The sequence below is a fragment of the Felis catus genome, chromosome B3, assembly GCF_018350175.1.
Source record: "Felis catus isolate Fca126 chromosome B3, F.catus_Fca126_mat1.0, whole genome shotgun sequence".
NCBI classification, from domain to species: domain Eukaryota; kingdom Metazoa; phylum Chordata; class Mammalia; order Carnivora; family Felidae; genus Felis; species Felis catus.
In genome coordinates, this window is record NC_058373.1 from 109,858,968 (window position 1) to 109,877,587 (window position 18,620).

At 35.9% G+C, this 18,620-nt stretch overlaps 1 protein-coding gene across 1 annotated transcript in view; it reads right to left on the reverse strand.

Moving 5' to 3' along the window:
- Positions 1–568: 568 nt before the first annotated feature.
- SGPP1 (sphingosine-1-phosphate phosphatase 1) overlaps positions 569–18,620 on the reverse strand; it is a 35,244-nt gene continuing 17,192 nt past the window's right edge. The window contains exons 2-3 of the mRNA XM_011283398.4: positions 15,060–15,149; positions 569–2,726 (exon numbers count right to left, since the gene is read on the reverse strand). Coding sequence (XP_011281700.2) covers positions 2,175–2,726; positions 15,060–15,149 — 642 coding nt within the window. The 3' untranslated portion in view covers positions 569–2,174. The remainder of the gene's footprint in view (positions 2,727–15,059; positions 15,150–18,620) is intronic.

Genomic DNA, 18,620 nt, shown 5'->3' on the forward strand with positions numbered 1-18,620 from the left:
ACTACCTATAATACCATTGGCCACAGATTCTGCTGAAACATTTTATTCATGTTTCTTAATATTATGAAACTCTTTACTAAAAGTACAATGTCAGAATGATCACAATTGGAGCCCAAAGGCAGTTTGAACCCTGAGGAATTTCTTTGATATCTTCTATTACTGAACACAGAACTCTGGTTTTGAATAAGATGCTTCAGAGGAAAAGCCTGCTAGAATGAAAATCCTAAATATATTTTATAAATATCAGATAATACAGAGAACAAATGCAAAGAAGGTAAACAAAACAAAATACTCTTCAATTCTGAATTTGGCTTTTATTTTAAAATACATTTAGCATGGAGATACCATAGGACAGAAAATAATAAATCACAAAGAAATGGAATATTTTCAAATACCTTTTAAGCTAGATATAAAAATTAATAAGATAGCATAGACCCAAATTATGGGAAATAGTTCCTAAAATTCAATTCATTAAACACATTTTGAAAGAAAAGTTCTTTGCACATTTTCCAACGTACCGATATGTTCCTAAGTGCCTCAGTTTCCTACTAACAGCTAAAGGTCCCAAATTTAGTTGTTTTACTTAAAATTATCATATTCAATGTTGGTAAAAATTACCATGTCCCTAAATTCTCAATCGGAATTATAAAAATATGAGTTCAAATAGTTATGCTGTCCAAAATAGAAACATCTTAAGTGATACTTCTGGATAATCAGACAGATATTGCACTAAAGTCAGTAATTCCATACCTGATGCTCATTTATATGGAAAGTTAACTCTCTTAAGAAAAACTTACTACAAATAAACTTAATGTTAACCTAATTACAATTACACTTCAAAATATAAAGGCACAGACAGAAGAAAGAATAGTTTAATACCCAAATTTTCCACTGTGAAAATAATAAAAATTGAAAAAATAATAGGATCTAAAATACTGATACTTTCAGATTTTATAATTTACCTTAAGTAGCTAATAAATGGGTATTAAAAGTTAACACTGCTAAATCCAATCCTTTCCAAATAATTTAGAAAAACGGTTTGTTTATAAATTAAGTGTGTGCATTGTCCCATCTATAAATTTCAATTACATTTCCATTCATTGGAAGTATCTACCTGCAGTATAAACAATCAAGACAATGTACAAAAAATATATCTTGTTCCTAAAACTTACAATGCACAGAAAAATACCTACAAAAATGGAAATACTTATCCATTTAGCTACCCAATAAATTAGTGAGAAAGTTTAACCCATTCCACATTTCTTTCCAAACAAAGGCTAAAGAATTGAGGGTGGCTTGCTTCTAGCCCTGTTAGTTTGACATGTATTTTTAAAACATTTGCCTGATTATATGTAACTTAAGATAAAGATAGTATCTTATTTTTGTATCACAGTATACATGGCATTTCTTAATTCAGCAACAGAAAGGCACAATTAGCAAGCAATAAAATTCAGTACCTGAATTATTAAACTGATGTCCAGAACAACTGCAAATAAAGTACATTCAACACAGTGTACAGAATTGAAAAAAAAAAAAAAACCCTAATTTTTCTGAAAATTTGGTCCATTAAAAATGCCTCCCATGCTCAACATCATGGGTAACATGAAAGGTGACGGCAGTGTAAAAAGAGGCAGTAAAACATTATGTGGTGGCATATGAATTCTGGTCTAGTAATTACGCAATTCAATTAGGAAATGGTTCCCATAGTAAATAAATGTTAAATATATCTGTTAATAACAACGTGCCTGTACTAAATCCAAATATACCGGCACACTGTTTGCATATTATTATTGATTTTATAATACAGCCCCACAGTTTAAAATAACTTAGGTATATTATTTCATATATAACATACATTAGATACATAATTGTACATTATGTATCTTAATATATATTATATATAACTCGAATTCATAACAGCATAAAACTCTCTAAACATTACATGAACATTCTAAATGGATACTTATCATTTTCTCAGTGTTGAAATAGCTCAGCTCACCTAAAACAATATCTGGATGTGCAATGATAAAATGCACTGACTCTTACGAATTTACTTAAATAATTATTTAAGTTAAATTCCTGCAAAAGCCTAACTCTGATTTGGCTTTTAACTAGGATATATTTTTAGATATCAGTAACTGATACCCTCCTTTCTTATAAACAGTATTTCTGCATCAAGAGATACCAATAAAGAAAAATAGATAAGGAACCAAAAATGTGATAGAGAAACCAACCATTCCATAGGTAATATACCGATAAGGAAGTTCAACTTCCATGTGTTGTCTTGCTTTTCGAATATCATCACATGGTATACTGAAGATTTTACAGGCTAAAGGAATGGTGATCCTTTTCATTATATCTCTGACTATTAGTACAAATACCATCCCGATGAGGATCCGCAGTATGGCTTTTCCAAACATAGTCACGGTAATGGGGGGCAGAGCTAATGGTAGTATATCCAGAGAAGGATCTAACATTAGACCCACATTATGGCTAACATGAGATCCACATGCAATTCCAGCACCACTTCCTAGAATCTCAGCTGTGTCTCCTCGGGATGTACTCCAGGTGTCAAGAGTGAAAGAAAAGATCCCCAAGGCTAAATGAAGCCCGATGATGATTAATGGAGCATATTTGTGAGTTTGGTTGAAGTCGTCAATCAGGTCCACAAACGGATAGAAGATAGCTAAGATTAAAATGGTATATAGGAATCCGGCAATAATATCCTGGGAAAAGAGAAAAGTAAAGTTGTTCAGCATAATACTATTTTTGACATTTAAAAACATATATTTCACATTTTAAATATTAATACAGATTCTTTAGATGTCACATTTTCAAACTTTACTGACCATATAATAAATACTAAACATTTAGTGATAATAAAAAGATTAATTTGATGATAATAATGAAAGTATTATGTTTTTGGGCGCCTGGGTGGCCCACTCATTTGCGCATCTGACTCTTGACTTCGGTTCAGGCCCGGATCTCATGGTTCATGTGATCAAGCCCTATGTCGGGCTCTGTGCTGACAGTGCACAGCTTGCTTGGGATTCTCTCTCTCCCTCCCTCTTTACCCCTTGCCTGCTTGTGCTCATGCATGTGCATGCATGCCCTCTCTCTCAAAATAAACATTTAAAAGCTATGTTTTCATAATTCTACCTTTTTATAAACTAACTACATATATACTATATAAGATTTATATTTAAATCCTTAACAATAAACTCTGCCTAAATTGTGTAGCTTTTTTTAACTTTTTAAAAAAATTATTTATTTTATTTAGGAGAGAGAGTGGGGGCGCCTAGGTGGCTCAGTGGGTTAAGCGTCTGACTTCAGCTCAGGTCATGATCTCACAGTTTGTGAGTTTGAGCCCCGTGTCAGGCTCTGTGCTGACAGCTCAGAGCCTGGAGCCTGCTTCGGATTCTCTGTCTCCCTCTCTCTCTGCCCCTCCCTTGCTCACGCTCTGTCTCTGTCTCTCAAAAAATGAATAAACGTTAAAAAAAAATGTTTTTTTTAAAGGAGAGAGAATTCAAGCAGGGCAGGGGCAGAAAGAGATGTGGAGAGAGTGAATCCCTAGCAGTCTCTGCACCTGCAGTGTGGAGCCCAACGCAGTGCTGGAAACCCATGAACCATGAGATCATGACTTGAGCAGAAACCAAGAGTCAGACACTTAACCAACTGAGTCATCCAGGTGCCCCATGTGTAGTTTTGATTTCTGGGAAATTACACAACTGACCCTTAAACAATGTGAGGATTGGGGTGGCCACCCCATATACAATAAAAAACTCATATATAACTTTGACTCCCCCAAAACTCAACTACTAATAGCCTACTACTGACCTGAAGCCTTACCAATAACTAAACATCAACTAACACATATAATTAATGCTATACATGTTATATACTGTATTCTTACAGTAAAGTAAGAGAAATAAAAGAGTAAAGAGAAAGTAAAAAGAAATAAAAATGTTAAGGAAATCATAAGAGAAAAGACATTCAGTACTATAAAAAATCTGCATATAAGTAGACCCATGCAACTCAAATCCATGTTGTTAAAGGGTCAACTGTAGTTGCCTAATGTTTTTCTGTCTTAAAATTTTTATTAGGGGGGCGCCTGGGTGGCGCAGTTGGTTAAGCGTCCGACTTCAGCCAGGTCACGATCTCACGGTCCGTGAGTTCGAGCCCCGCGTCAGGCTCTGGGCTGATGGCTCAGAGCCTGGAGCCTGTTTCCGATTCTGTGTCTCCCTCTCTCTCTGCCCCTCCCCCATTCATGCTCTGTCTCTCTCTGTCCCAAAAATAAATAAACGTTGAAAAAAAATTTTTTTTAATAAAAAAAATAAATAAATAAATAAATTTTTTATTAGGTAATAACTGATACATAGAAAAAGATATGTAGAGTGTGTATGAAGTTATAAAATTCATATCTATGAAATCACTGCTGCAAAAAAAGATAATAATATTACCAGTACTTTGAATCTTTTGTATGCTGTCTCCCAACTCTATCACTCTGTATCCTCCACAAAGGCAATTATAATAAACCTGAGTTTTGGCTGAATAAATACAGTAAAACCTTGGGTTGTGAATAACTTGTTCTGCAAGTGTTCAAACATTTCTAATAAATTTTAATTTGATAAACGAGTGATGTCCTGCAATACAAGTAGTACATGATGCCGAATGTCACATGATCATAACTGAGCCAATGGTTCTTGAAATTCGCTTTGATATACGAGTGCTTCAGATTACAAGCATGTTTCTGGAACAAATTATGCTCACAAACCAAGGTTCTACTGCACTTGTTAAAAGCTTTCATCACATATCTCCAAACAAACAAAAAATGATCTAGTTTTGCTTCTTTCTGAGCTTATAAAAATGTTATATAGTGCACAGTTCAAGATTCATTCCTTATATGTAGTTGTAGGTCATTCACTTTCCCAACTGTGTAATACTTCGCTGTGTGATTATACAGTTTACTTATTCATTATTCCACTGGTGGTAATTTAAGTTGTTCATAGGTTTTGGATTAGTTTATTGGCTATGGTTGAGCTTGAGTGCTTTCTTAATTAGTATCTCTTCTTAAACCAACCAGGAATATTATAACCAGTGCAACCATTTTTTTTTTGTTTCAGTGTTGCCTGGTGTGGGCAGAGTTTCCTAGAAACAGAATGGCAGAATCATGGGGTATGTGCATGTTCCATTTTATAAGATTAAAAATTTCCAAAATGTTCGTAAAAATTTACATCCCATCAGTTCTGCATTTCTTGATGTTTAAATTGCATTTTCCTGATTTTTTATAAGATTATGAGTTATTCCTTTTCTCTGTAATGTATATTTGTGTCTTTTTGTAACCATTCTTTTAGATTTTTTTCTTGTTGATTTACATGATTTTTTTCATATTGTATTCATATATAAATCCTCTATCAATAAAATCTCATCAATAACATGTTCTATAAACATCTTTTTTGGATTTTGTAGCTTGCCTTTTCATTTTCTTTACGGCACCTTTTAGTGAAGAGAAGTTCTAAATTTAATGTAGTCATATTTATCATTGTATCTTGTTTAAGAAAGCCCTCTCTGCCACAAAATCATAAAGGTATACTATTCAAAAAGTTTTTAAGTTTGCCTTCTACATTTAAGACTTCAGTATATCCTCAAACTCTTGCCATTGTCCTCATTGTGCAGAAGTTCAACGACTTTGTCATGGATCAGTGAAGTTAACAGTACAATGCACTGTTCTAAACTATGTAAAATTCTAAATCAGAATACTGTGGAATAGAAGAAGGGCTGAAGGTACAGACAATTCCTAAAGAGAGTAAGAACTGAATGTGCAGCTAAAAATTTTGAAGAATTTAAGTTCTTTAACCACCACCTTCCTGGGAAGCGTATCACATTGTAGACACTCAAATATTTATTGGACAAATAAATGAATCCCTTACATGAATCTATTCTAACAAAATCTACTAAATTATTTGTAAGTGAATCTTTACTCTGTTTTTCAACAATTACATTATAGGCATCATTAAAAAAAACATTTTAAAAATTTATTTCTATATAGAACAAGTTTTTCCTGATATTTTCCAATTCTAAAAATATGAAATGAGATTATTTAAAAGCAATTGTGTTCTCTTTATATAAGTGACTGCTTTCATAGTAGGTCGAAGAAAAATATAAGCAATTAACAAAATGTTTATCAAATTGTGAACTAAAGCAATATCACTTGTGTATTCAAACTTCTTAGAAGGCATATAAAGCATTTCATATCTGGCTTCTGCCTATCCTAACACTTCAATGCCAGGGGCCCCTGGCTGGCTCAGGCAGTAGAGCATATATGACTCTTGATCTCAGAGTTCTAAGTTCGAGCCCCACAATGGGTATAGAGATTACTTAATAAAAAGAATCTTAAACACAAAACGCTTCAATGCCAGGTCCCATAATGAATTTTAGACTATTTCTCTCATCTTGGAATTATCTTTCCTCCTCTATTTTAGGAAAACCATTACATATCCTTTGAGATTCTGCTCAGGCACCTCTCTTCTCCATAAACTTTCTCTTCTCCTGCCCCATAATAAGGAATTCCCTCCTCTTTACCTCCATAGCACCTGCTACAAAAGTTACCACATTGTTTTCCATTTTTTGCTTTCTATTTCTATTAGAAAACCAAAGGTTCACAACCTCTGTGCCTTTTAGAAGTCACTAAAGAACTTTATAAATATTGATGCCTGGGCCAATCCTCAGAGATTCTGATTTAACTGAATTGAAGTGCGAGTAGGGCATCAATTTTTTTTTTATGTATATTTATTTTTGAGAGAGAGAGAGAGAGAGACAGACAGACAGACAGACAAAGAGAGAGAACAAGCAGTGGAGGGGCAGTGAGGGAGGGAGAAAGAGAATCCCAAGTAGGCTCCACACTGTCAGCACAGAGCCCAATGTGGGGCTTGAACTCAATGAACAGTGATCATGACCTAACCAACTGAGCCACCCAGGCACCCTGGGCATCAACTTCTTTCTTAAAAAAAGAAAGAAAGAAAAAAAAGAGCTCCCCAGAGGCATCTGAGTGGCTCCATCGGTTAAGTTTCGGCTTAGGTCATGATCTCACCATTCGTGTGCGTTTGAGCCCCATGCTGGGCTCTGTGCTGACAACTCAGAGCCTGGAGCCTGCTTCGGATTCTGTGTCTCTTTCTCTGCCCCCTCCTCCACTCGCATTCTGTCTCTCAAAAATAAATAAAAATGTTAAAAAGTATTTTTTTTTTAAGATAAAAATTTTAAAAAAGCTCCCCAGTGATTCTGTTGTGCAGCTCCAGTTGAGGAACCACTGCATTACATATTTACATTACATATTACCTATTTGGACAGTGATCTCTCAAAAGCAAAGTCTTTATCTTATTTATACATATATACCCAATGGCTGGCACACAGTAAGTAGGCAATAAATATTTGTTTAGTTAAACTGAGACAGAGAAATTCTTTAGATTCATCATATTGACTATATAATCCTGCTTGATAAGAACTCTGTATGAGAAATAGATGAAACATAATTTCTTCAATTTAGGCTAAAGACATTTTCAGGGAATAACAGTCTCTACACTGAAAACACTGTTCTAACACTTTACATTTAGTGTCATATTTGATCCTCACAAACACCCTGATATGGCTTCCCTGGAACAATCTCATTTTGCTCTCCTCTGTTGTCCCCAGAATAAATACTAAAAATGCCTTTTTTTCCCCTTTCAAGGAGTGTTCAAATTTAATAAAAATTTATGGTTACATTAGCCATTTTTTTGTTTTATTTTATGTTATCTTATTTTAATGTTTATTTATTTATTTTGGGAGAGGAAGAGAGGGCGACAGAAAAGGCCAACCAGGCTCCATGCTGTCAGCGCAGTGGGGCTTGAGCCCACAAACCATGAGATCATGACCTGGGCCAAAATCATGAGTCGGACGGTTAACTGACTGAGCCACCCAGGTGCCCCTGGCCAGTATTTAAATAAATAAAACTGGACTAATGTCATAAACCTAAGTATTTAATCTGATGGATTAAAGGTGCTCAATATATTTTGTTGAAAAAAAATGAATATTCAGCATTAGGAATTATATACTGGAGTGAAAAACTAAATTTTCAAATTTTTTTAACATGAGGTCTTCCATGAAAACTCAGATACATACTAAAAGTTACCTAAGAATTCTCATTAATTGAATTTTACTGCAGTCACTCAAAGATTCCAAAAGTGACCCAAATTCTGACCATACTTGTGGATATGGAGACCTCAAATTATGACTGTCAGACCTCTATTCTTCATATTTCAGATCACTAATTTCCATAGAATTACACTTTCATGAGGGTATAGTCCTTTGGTTGCTATTCTACCCTTTCTTCCCTACGATGTAATTAAAGGCACAGATCTCGTGAAATAACTACAGAATTTTGGCTATCAGAATAGAAGCTGTTGCTTTATTTCTTACTTAAATTTCATGATAGGGCACCTGGGTGGCTCAGTTCATTGAGCATCCGACTTTGGCTCAGGTCATGATCTCACGGTCTATGAGTTCACGCCTCAAATCCAGTTCACTGCTGTTAGCACAGAGCCTGCTTTGGATCCTCTGTCTCCCTTTCCCTCTGCCCCTCCCCCCTGCATCTCAAAAATGTTTTATTTAACATTAAAAAAAATAAATTTCATGATTGATTCAAAAACTTTCAGAACATGCTAATGTGGAAATGTCTGAGCCTTGTAATTCTCAGCATGTGTACCAAGTTAGAAGTTTTAAATGACAATTGATGTTATTTACATAAAACCATATGTAATAAATTTACTGTAAAGTTAAGTGAAAGGAAGGGTTAATAGCTCTGAAGTTAGCTGGTTTTTTTATAGTTTTTTCTTAATATAGATATAAGTAGATGTTCACTCCTATAAAATGCTTATAGTACTTTATTTATTTATTTTAATGTTTATTTATTTTTGAGACAGAGAGAGACAAAGCATAAACGAGGGAGGGTCAGAGAGAGAGGGAAACACAGAATCTGAAACAGGCTCCAGGCCCTGAGCTGTCAGCACAGAGCCCGACGTGGAGCTCGAACTCACGGACCATGAGATCATGACCTGAGCCGAAGTCGGACGCTTAACCAACTGAGCCACCCAGGCGCCCGCTTATAGTACTTTAGAAAATGAAAACCTTAATCAATTAAATGACTTTTAAAGACATTCCTACATTTGACCACTTTTTAAAGTTTTTTTCATGTTTATTTCTTTATTGGGATTTAGAATACCAAGCAGGCTCTGCACTGTCAGCACAGAGCCCAATGTGGGGCTTGATCTCAAGAAGTGTGAGATCTTGACCCAAGCCGAAATCGAGTTGGACGCCTAACCAAATGAGCCACCCAGGCACCCCCTATTTTTTTTAAGTTTTAATTTATTCTTTATTTAAGTAATCTCTACACCCAAAATGGGGCTTGAACTCACAACCCTGAGATCAAGAGTAACACTTCTCTGAGCCAGCCAGGTGCCCCTACATTTGATCACATTAAGAATTCTTAAAAATAATTCAAAACAATTATAATTCTAGAAATATATTTTGGTATGACACAAAATATCCAAAATTTGTTGTCCTCAATTTTTTTTGTAGAGCTCCATGAATATTAAACTAGATTGTTTCAAGACTCTATACAAATTTACCTCCCTTTCTGATTATTAGTTATTTATATTATCCTGAATAGTGAGGGCAAACTGAGGTACCTAGGTGTCTCAGTTGGTTAAGCATCTGACTCTTGGTTTGGGCTCAGATCATGATCTCATAGTTCATGAGTTTGAGCCCCATGTCGGGCTCTCCTGTCAGTGCAGAGCCCGCTTGGGATTCTCTCTCTCTGCCCCTCCCCTGCTTGCTCTCCCTCAAAATAAATAAATAAACTTAAAATAGTAAGGGCAAACTAACTTCCAAGGAACAGAACCAGAAGGAAGGAAGGAATTAATTCAGGGCATAAACATGCTAGCTGTAACTGTGATATCAATTTAATGTATGACATTAAAATGTATACTAAGTGGTTTTAAGCATTACAGCACAAAGTATGTAATAAAGGAAAGTTAATGTTAAAGGTAGCAAAAAGAACTTAAATTAGCAAATTAAAAAAAAAAAAACCTTAGCACATAATTTTAGATACTAATCACAGATAACTTAATATTCCCTCAAAGTTAATAGATAATTACACATTTGAATGGAATATTCAAGGTTATCAAATTTATGGAAGGAAGAAGGTATCAAGTACCATAAATTCAACACAGATTTATTACATATTAAGTCTAAACTTTTATCCTTTTCATTTCTTCCAATCAGGAAATAGACCTAGAGAGGCTGGTGATTTGCTGAGATTAGAATTCCAGGCTCCTATGATATTCTAGTGAGTTGCTGGGGTGTTTTCAATTATAATATTTTATTTTATTTTATGTTGAGAGAGAGAGCACATGCACAAATGGGGGAGAGGGACAGAGGCAGAGAGAGAGAATCTTCATGAGATCACGAGAATCGACATGGGGGCTCGATCCCATGACCCTGGGATCGTGACCTGAGCCAAAATCAAGAGTTGGACACTCAACCGACTGAGCCACCAGGCACCTCAATTATAACATATTTTAGGTGTCCTGCTTCTTATTTCAATATGCTAATATACTACTATAAGTGCACTATTAAGGACAGATTTTGGAATATTTACCTTTAATTAAAATTCAGATTTAAGGGGCGCCTGGGTGGCGCAGTCGGTTAAGCGTCCGACTTCAGCCAGGTCACGATCTCTCGGTCCGTGAGTTCGAGCCCCGCGTGAGGCTCTGGGCTGATGGCTCGGAGCCTGGAGCCTGTTTCCGATTCTGTGTCTCCCTCTCTCTCTGCCCCTCCCCCGTTCATGCTCTGTCTCTCTCTGTCCCAAAAATAAATAAACGTTAAAAAAAAAAAAAAAAATTCAGATTTAATACGTGATCATTATAGGAAAACTAGAAAATACAAATAATAACAAGTAGGTGGTGGTTTTTTTTTTTTTTTTTACATTTTATTCATTTTTGAGCGACAGAGACAGAGTGTGAGCAGGGGAGGGGCAGAGAGAGAGAGGAAGACACAGAATCTGAAGCAGGCTTCAGGCTCTGAGCTGTCAGCACAGAGCCTAATGCAGGGCTTGAAAGACAAATCATGAGATCATGACCTGAGCCAAAGTTGGACGCTTAACTGACTGAGTCACCCAGGTGCCCCAATAAGCAGTTATTACCCAGGTACAGTTACTATTAAAACTCTCAATGTTTATTGCTCTAGATCTTTCTAACATGTTTTTGGATTTTTGGGGGTTTTTTTGTGTGTATATGGTTGGTTTGATTTTATTTCTTCTTATAAAAATGGGTTTGAGGTATACTTACTACTTTATAATCTCATAATATCTTTCTAAAAAGACTTTACACACATAGACACATAAAATTGTTTGGAAAATTTTGGGTACATGGATTTACAATATATTCATAATTTTACTAATACAGAAACAAAACAGTAGTTTGACAAGTACCCAGTCCAGTAACTTAAAAAATGGCCTGTGGTTTTATGAATTTAATATTTTTTAAGTTTATTTATTTAGAGAGAGAGACTGCATCCACACACGTGAGCCAGGGAAGGTCAGGGAAAGGGAGGAGAGAATCCCAAGCAGGCTCCATACTGTCAGCACAGAGCCTGATGGGGGGCTCAATTCCAAGAACCATGAGATCATGACCTGAGCTGAAACCAAGAGTGAGACACTTAACCGACTGAGCTACCCAGGCACCCCATGAATTTAAATTTTGAGAGCTAGGTGTATAAAAAATAAATAGATGTAGTAACTCCTCTATACTTTTCTTGGAAGTAAGAAAATCAATTTAGGAAAGTAGGCGGATGTTGAAAATAAACTAAGCTGTTGCTCTTTGTGTTGTAACAAAAACATACAGAACTTATGGAAAATACTGAATGAAGTGTTCATTATAAATCATTTAGAATAAATGATAAATAACACAAGAAGCCTCTTCTTGTGTTAATGAAGACATCCACTTAAAAATAATAGGTATCTAAGCACCTATTAGCAACTTGTAGGGCATACACTGCCTATAGCTCCATACTAATTTCACAATAAATAGTAAAGATACAAACTATGATCAAGAAAATAGTTAAAAGGGCACCTGAGTGGCTCAGGAAGTCAAGCATCAGACTCCTGATTTCAGCTCAGGTCATGATCTCAAGTTTCATGAGATCAAGCCCCACGAAGAGCTCTGTGCTGACAGCATGGAGCCTGCTTGTGATTCTCTCCCTCTCTTTCTGCCCCCCTACCCCTCTCCCTCCCTCCCTCTCTCTCTCTCTCAAAATAAATAGAAAATAATTCAAAATGAAGGTAATTACTGAAATATTAAAATATAGGAAAAAGTGAAAATTGTGGGAATATATTAGATCCATAATGTAAGAAAGGGAGGGATTCATTATAGGTATAGTTTCATCCATCAACTATCAAATAATAAGCAATGCATTTCTTATTAGAAATAATTGTGGTTATAACACAGGATCATAGTTTGTAACGTCTGCACATTACTCATGATTTTACTTTTAAAAAGAAATAAAATAAAAAATAAAAGGAAAACAAAAATTTGTAATACTACCCATAATAAAATTCAGTAGCTAGTCTGAATAAAATTGATGAAACATTCTATGGGACAAGAAGGTTTTTGAATAAAGGACTAGGATTATCAGACTCATGATTTGAAAAATAATACATCAATATTGTTTTTAGGTCAGCTGATTCAAAAACAGAAGTCCAGTATATAAAAACTGAACTGAACTCAGCTTGAATGTTTGATCAATCCACTAAACATGTTTTTAAAGAACACATCTTTTATTATTTTTAATTTTTTTTTAATTTTTTAAGCTTATTTATTCATTTTGAGAGAGATAGGTAGAGCAAGCAGAGGAGGGGCAGAGAGAGAGGGAGAGAGAGAATTCCAAGCAGGCTCTGTCCTGTCAGCATGGAGCCCGATGTGAGGCTTGAACTCATGAACTGTGAGATCATGACCTGAGCTGAAACCAAGAGTCAGACACTTAACCATCTGAGCCACCCAGGAGCCCCAAAAGCACATCTTTTAGAAAGTATATTAAATATAATCAGATTCTTATTCCCCTTTTTATTATGATAATGAACCTAAGGGTAATATCTAATAGCTTTATCTTCCAGAAATATCAGGGATCCATTTTTTATCACTCAAAGATACATAACCATTTGGTAAATTTTTAGGAGCAATATTACTAACTTTTGTAGTTGGAAGAGAATCATGAACAAGGCACAGAAATGGATAACATTTTCTTGTGACAAATGCTAGATATAAAAATCGGATACTGGGGGCACCTGGGTCGCTCAGTCAGTTAAGCGTCCAACTTCAGCTCAGGTCATGATCCCACAGTTTGTGAGTTCAAGCCCTGCGTCGGGCTCTGTGCTGACAGCTCAGAGCCTGGAGCCTCCTTCGAATTCTGTGTCTCCCTCTCTCTCTCCCCCTCCCCTGCTCACACTCTTTCTCTCTCTCTCAAAAAATAAATAAATGCTAAAAAAAAAAAATTTTTTTAAATGATACCGAGGCTTATAAAATTAGTAGAGATTAATCAGAAAGGAAATTATATGTAAATTCACAATTTGTATTAATACAATTAATTATAAAAAGTTGAACACAAATAATTTGCTTATTAAAATAGTATTTGGGACTTGTGGAAATTTACTAGTGACGGGGCAGCTACTGGAGGTAAGCAATCCAAGTTAAGAAATAGAAACCCAATATTTCTACAGCTATGAAACAAGCTAATTAGATACTTTCATGAGTAGAAAATTCTAAAAGCATTAAGTTGTTGCAAAGGACAAGAAAAATTTGATATAGCCAGTTATAAATTTTTTGATCACATGAATTAGTTCATATTTCTCCACTTTTTTCTGATCCTTTATCTACTAAATACATAATACGTTCATAGAGTGCAGTAAGAGACACTACACTAGATGCAAGGGATAGTGAGGGAACATAGAGTTACTTTTCTTATGTTGCTTATTTTCTAGTGGGGGTGACAGATAAGGAAAAAAGAAGTTGTAGTTGTGCCAGAATTATGCTCAAGATGCTCTGGGAGAAAGGTCATCTAGCCAGTCTAGAGAAAGGCAAGATGGGGAATGTAACAAGGCTTTTAGGAGATAAGAACACTTTTTGTGAATCCTGAAGAATGGATAGTTAGCTAGACAAAGGGAAACGGGTATTCCAAGCAGAAGTTACAACTTTCCTAAAGGTATCGAGGTAAGAGACACCAATTACATTCGAGGAAACAAGTCATTCAGTATGGCGTCATGTTTGTGCTTTGGAAGTAAACTACAACAGGACGCTAGACACCGTATGGAATGTGGTCAGACTGGAAGTAGGGCTACTAATTCAGAAGCTGTTACAGTCCTCTGGTGATGAGATGGTGCAAGCTAGAATGTCAATGGGAAGGGGAGAAAGGGAGGTGAGTAGTTGTGGCTAAAGAGTAGAGGGTCCCTGTGCTGGTGCTTTTTAAACTGAATAGCATTCTTAAAATAAAGTAACTGTTGGAAGCCCTAAAGTACCGTTGGGGAAAAGAAGAAAACTAGAGTTTAATATGTAAATACAAGTGGCACCAGGACGGTTTAAGTTCATGTTGTTTCTAGTCAGTGGGTGTTCACTACTGAGTAGAGCTCGCATTGATGTCTATATTCACATTGCTGCTTTGACTCTGGTGGAGAGGCACAAAAGACCATAAGAAGGAAAATCAAATGGAGACTGGAAGACGGGAGAAACCTTATTCCTTATCCTGAACATAATATTTGGTTATTTGTGATTGTTGGGAACGGTTTCTAAAAAATACAATTACTACATTAAATGCTCACAAAACAATATGTTAATATATATATTTTTTGCAAAACAAAGAAGATTTACAGTAATATTTTCTCAGGTTTCTTGTAAGTTTGAAAATGATTAAAAACTATAAAATAGCCTGTCATTTTCAGAGAAAAATAAAGCACTATGAACACAAATTTTCCTTACCAGAATGGAGTGCATTCCCATGTAAATTCTACTTAGGCAAACTAGAGAACACCAGCAGGGAATAAGAATCAGTCCACATAGAAGAGGATACTAAAGGGGAAAAAAAAGTAAAATGGGTTATATAAATTAGGTTAAATATAAACAAGGAAACAAAAAACATATATCACTATACCACAGAACTCCACAAAAACAAGAACTATGTGTTTTTACTCCCCATTGTATTCCTAGCACCTAACACTAAGCATGGCACATAGCTGACATTTAAGAAAAAGTTTTGCATGATTTTAACTTTTGCATAATTGAACAAATGAATGAAATCTGGTGTTAATACAACTCTTCATTGTGAAAACTGGCTCATTTTCATTTCTACGATAAAGACTTAATCACCAGCATGCTGCAGAGGAAGAAAAATAGGGAGGAGACATATTTTTCATGTGGCTCCAAAATGAAATACCTATGGAATAGTGCTTGACTCTGATCCCTGTAAGTGTCCTTCGTTTCCCTGCGTAGAAAAACTTGAGTAGTATCTCCCTCTCAGTTCCATCAGTGACTGCTACTTGTAGTTTCTGTTGATATTTCACCATCTTCTATTCAATATTCAACAACTTGTCATTTGTTTTCCACTTCTGCCCCTCCACTAAAATTTCAAATGGTAACCTTTTTGAGAAAAATCTTGGGGGGATACTGGGATCAGAAAGTCTTTTTTTTTAATTTTTTTTATTTTTTTTTTAACGTTTATTTATTTTTGAGACAGAGAGAGACAGAGCATGAACGGGGGAGGGTCAGAGAGAGGGAGACACAGAATCTGAAACAGGCTCCAGGCTCTGAGCGGTCAGCACAGAGCCCGACGCGGAGCTTGAACTCACAGACCGCGAGATCGTGACCTGAGCCGAAGTCGGGCACCTAACCGACTGAGCCACCCAGGCGCCCCCAGAAAGTCTTAAAAAGGGAAAACAATAAAATAGAGACAACTCTTGGTATCAAGGGCACTAATGTTAAGAGTTGGCTTTGAATCTCCTTATATTAGAGGGAAGGAGCAAACAATGGATGGCCATGGTGGCAAGTTTGTGAAGGAAGAAGGAGGGGGGCACATCTGAAGCAGTTAACACCCTATAATTGGAAATTTCTCCATAAAAATTGAAGCCAACGCAGTTCAATCCAATAGGAAATCAACATGGTTCAATAACAAGTGGGGTCGAAAGAAGGGAATTAATTAAGACTGCAAGAAGACTGGTAAAGATTTGGCACGTACTTGTTTTGATTTGACTTCTCTACTGCATTTGACATAGCCACCACTTCCCTGAAAGTCTAAATACCCTTGATATCTACAGTATCACATTCTCCTGGTTCCTCTTTCACCATCTTTGGTTTTTTCGGTGTTTCCCGCATAAGAGCGTATCTTTCTGTTCCTGTTCCTTGAACACTAGCATAAATACATACATACATACATACATACATACATAAGGATTTTGCCCTTAGTACTTATTGGTAGTCTCTGCTTTTCTTATTTTTTAACTACTACTTTGCAAGCTGAAGACCTATCTGTTTCCTTGGGTTAAGAACCATACAGCCATCTCCTGCATGTGTCTTCACCTGAGGTCTCTATGGAGTTAAACTCACTGTACTTCAAACCAATGTCATCATCCCAAACTTGTTCCCCCTCTCATATTCTCTATTTCACTTGGAAACTTCATAATATACATAACAAACTTAAATGAGAAACATGAATTATCCTTGATTCTTTCCTTACCTTTCATATTCAACAAATAATCAAGTCTTGCTGATTTTACCTTCTAAATATTTCTTGATTCTATCATCTCTTCTCCACTCTACTTAAACTGCCCTTATTCAGATCCTCCTAGTTTCTTTTCTAGGCTCTACCTATGTCTCCAGCCATTCTTCCACATGCATGAGGAACTTGGTTGATGGGGCAGACAGACATGTAACTATATAATGAGGTAAGTGCTATGACAGTATACTAAAAATTCAGATGGAGTCTAAGGGATGAGCACTTAACTTAAAGATGTTAGCAAAGTCATCCAGATAAAGTTAAGATCCAAGTTGTCCTGAGAAATAAGTAGGATTTCACCTTTAGAAAAAAGGAGTACAGGGCAAAAAAAGATAAAAAGCATCACAGTAGGAACACTGTGAGCAAAGGCTTATAGGCAAGAAATTGTAAGCAGTGTGATTTTCTAGGAGAATAAGCTTATGCTTTTGCTGAGGGGAAGGCACTAAATAGTAAACACAAAATATGCAAATTATATGATATTTATATATATAAATTATATATTATAGGAAATATATTAATAACATAATAAAATGTGTTCATTACGTTGGAGAAATAAAAGAACAGGTGTTGAAACATTAATGTTCATCAAATATTCCTTATGCTCCTCTACGTTTTCGGGTTCTCTTGAAGTTAGATTGGGACCATGTGATTGGTTTGGCCAATGAGCTGTGATGAAAGTGACTTATGCCACTTTCAATCATTCTGTGATCTCTCTCTTCGCTATTTATGCCACATGCTGAGATGGATCACAAGACAGGCAAACTGCCATCAGCCTCAGCCCCTGAAGTCGGGATGGTTTCACTGGTGAATTTTACCAGATATTTAATATCAATCTTTCTCAAGCTCTTCCCCTTGATTTCAGCTCAGGTCATGATCTCACTTTGTGAGTTTGAGCCCCTCATTGGGCTCTGTGCTGACAGCTCAGAGCCTGGAGCCTCCTTCAGATTCTGCCTCCCTCTCTCTCTGCCCCTACCCTACTCTACCCTGCTCTCACTCTGTCTCCCTCTCTCTCAAAAATAAACATTAAAAAAAAAATTTTAATAAATAACATTAATATACACTTTCTAAAACAAAGTAACTAAATTGTATAGAAATATAAAAACCTCCCCTCACCCCCCAAAAAATAAATAAACTTTAAATAAATAGGCAAGCAAGCAAGCAGGCTCCATGCTGCCAGCCAGGCTCGAACTCATGAAACTGAGATCATGACCTGAGCCAAAACCAAGAGTCCGATGCTTAACCAACAGCCAGGCCAATGCCTAACAGAGCCACCCAGGCACCTCAATAAATAAAAATTTTCAGAAATATATTATACACTGGGGGGTGGAAGGGGAAAATATTACACACCATGACCAAGTGGGATCTATCACAGAAATGCAAAGGTGGTTCAACAAAGAAAAATCAATGTAATATACTGTATTAATAAAATTAAGAAAAAAATATACATGATCATCCTTCATAATAAAAGGATTTAAAAAACTAGGAAAGAAGGGAATTTCTTCAACATGATAAAGGGCATTTATGAACTACCTACAGCTAACGTACTCAATGGTGAAAAAGTAAAAGGTTTCCCAAGATTAGAAACAAGACAAAAAATTCCTGATTCCCTCTTTGGAAACCAGAGTAGAAACAGAAACTTAGTAAATTCAGTCTTCCAGGCAGTTTCCAATTCATTACTTTATTCTAATTCCAATCTGTCAAAGAATTTTTTTATCTAATTGTCTCTTGGATAATCTAGCCCTACTTGCTACAAGGCCCCAGAGAATTTCTCC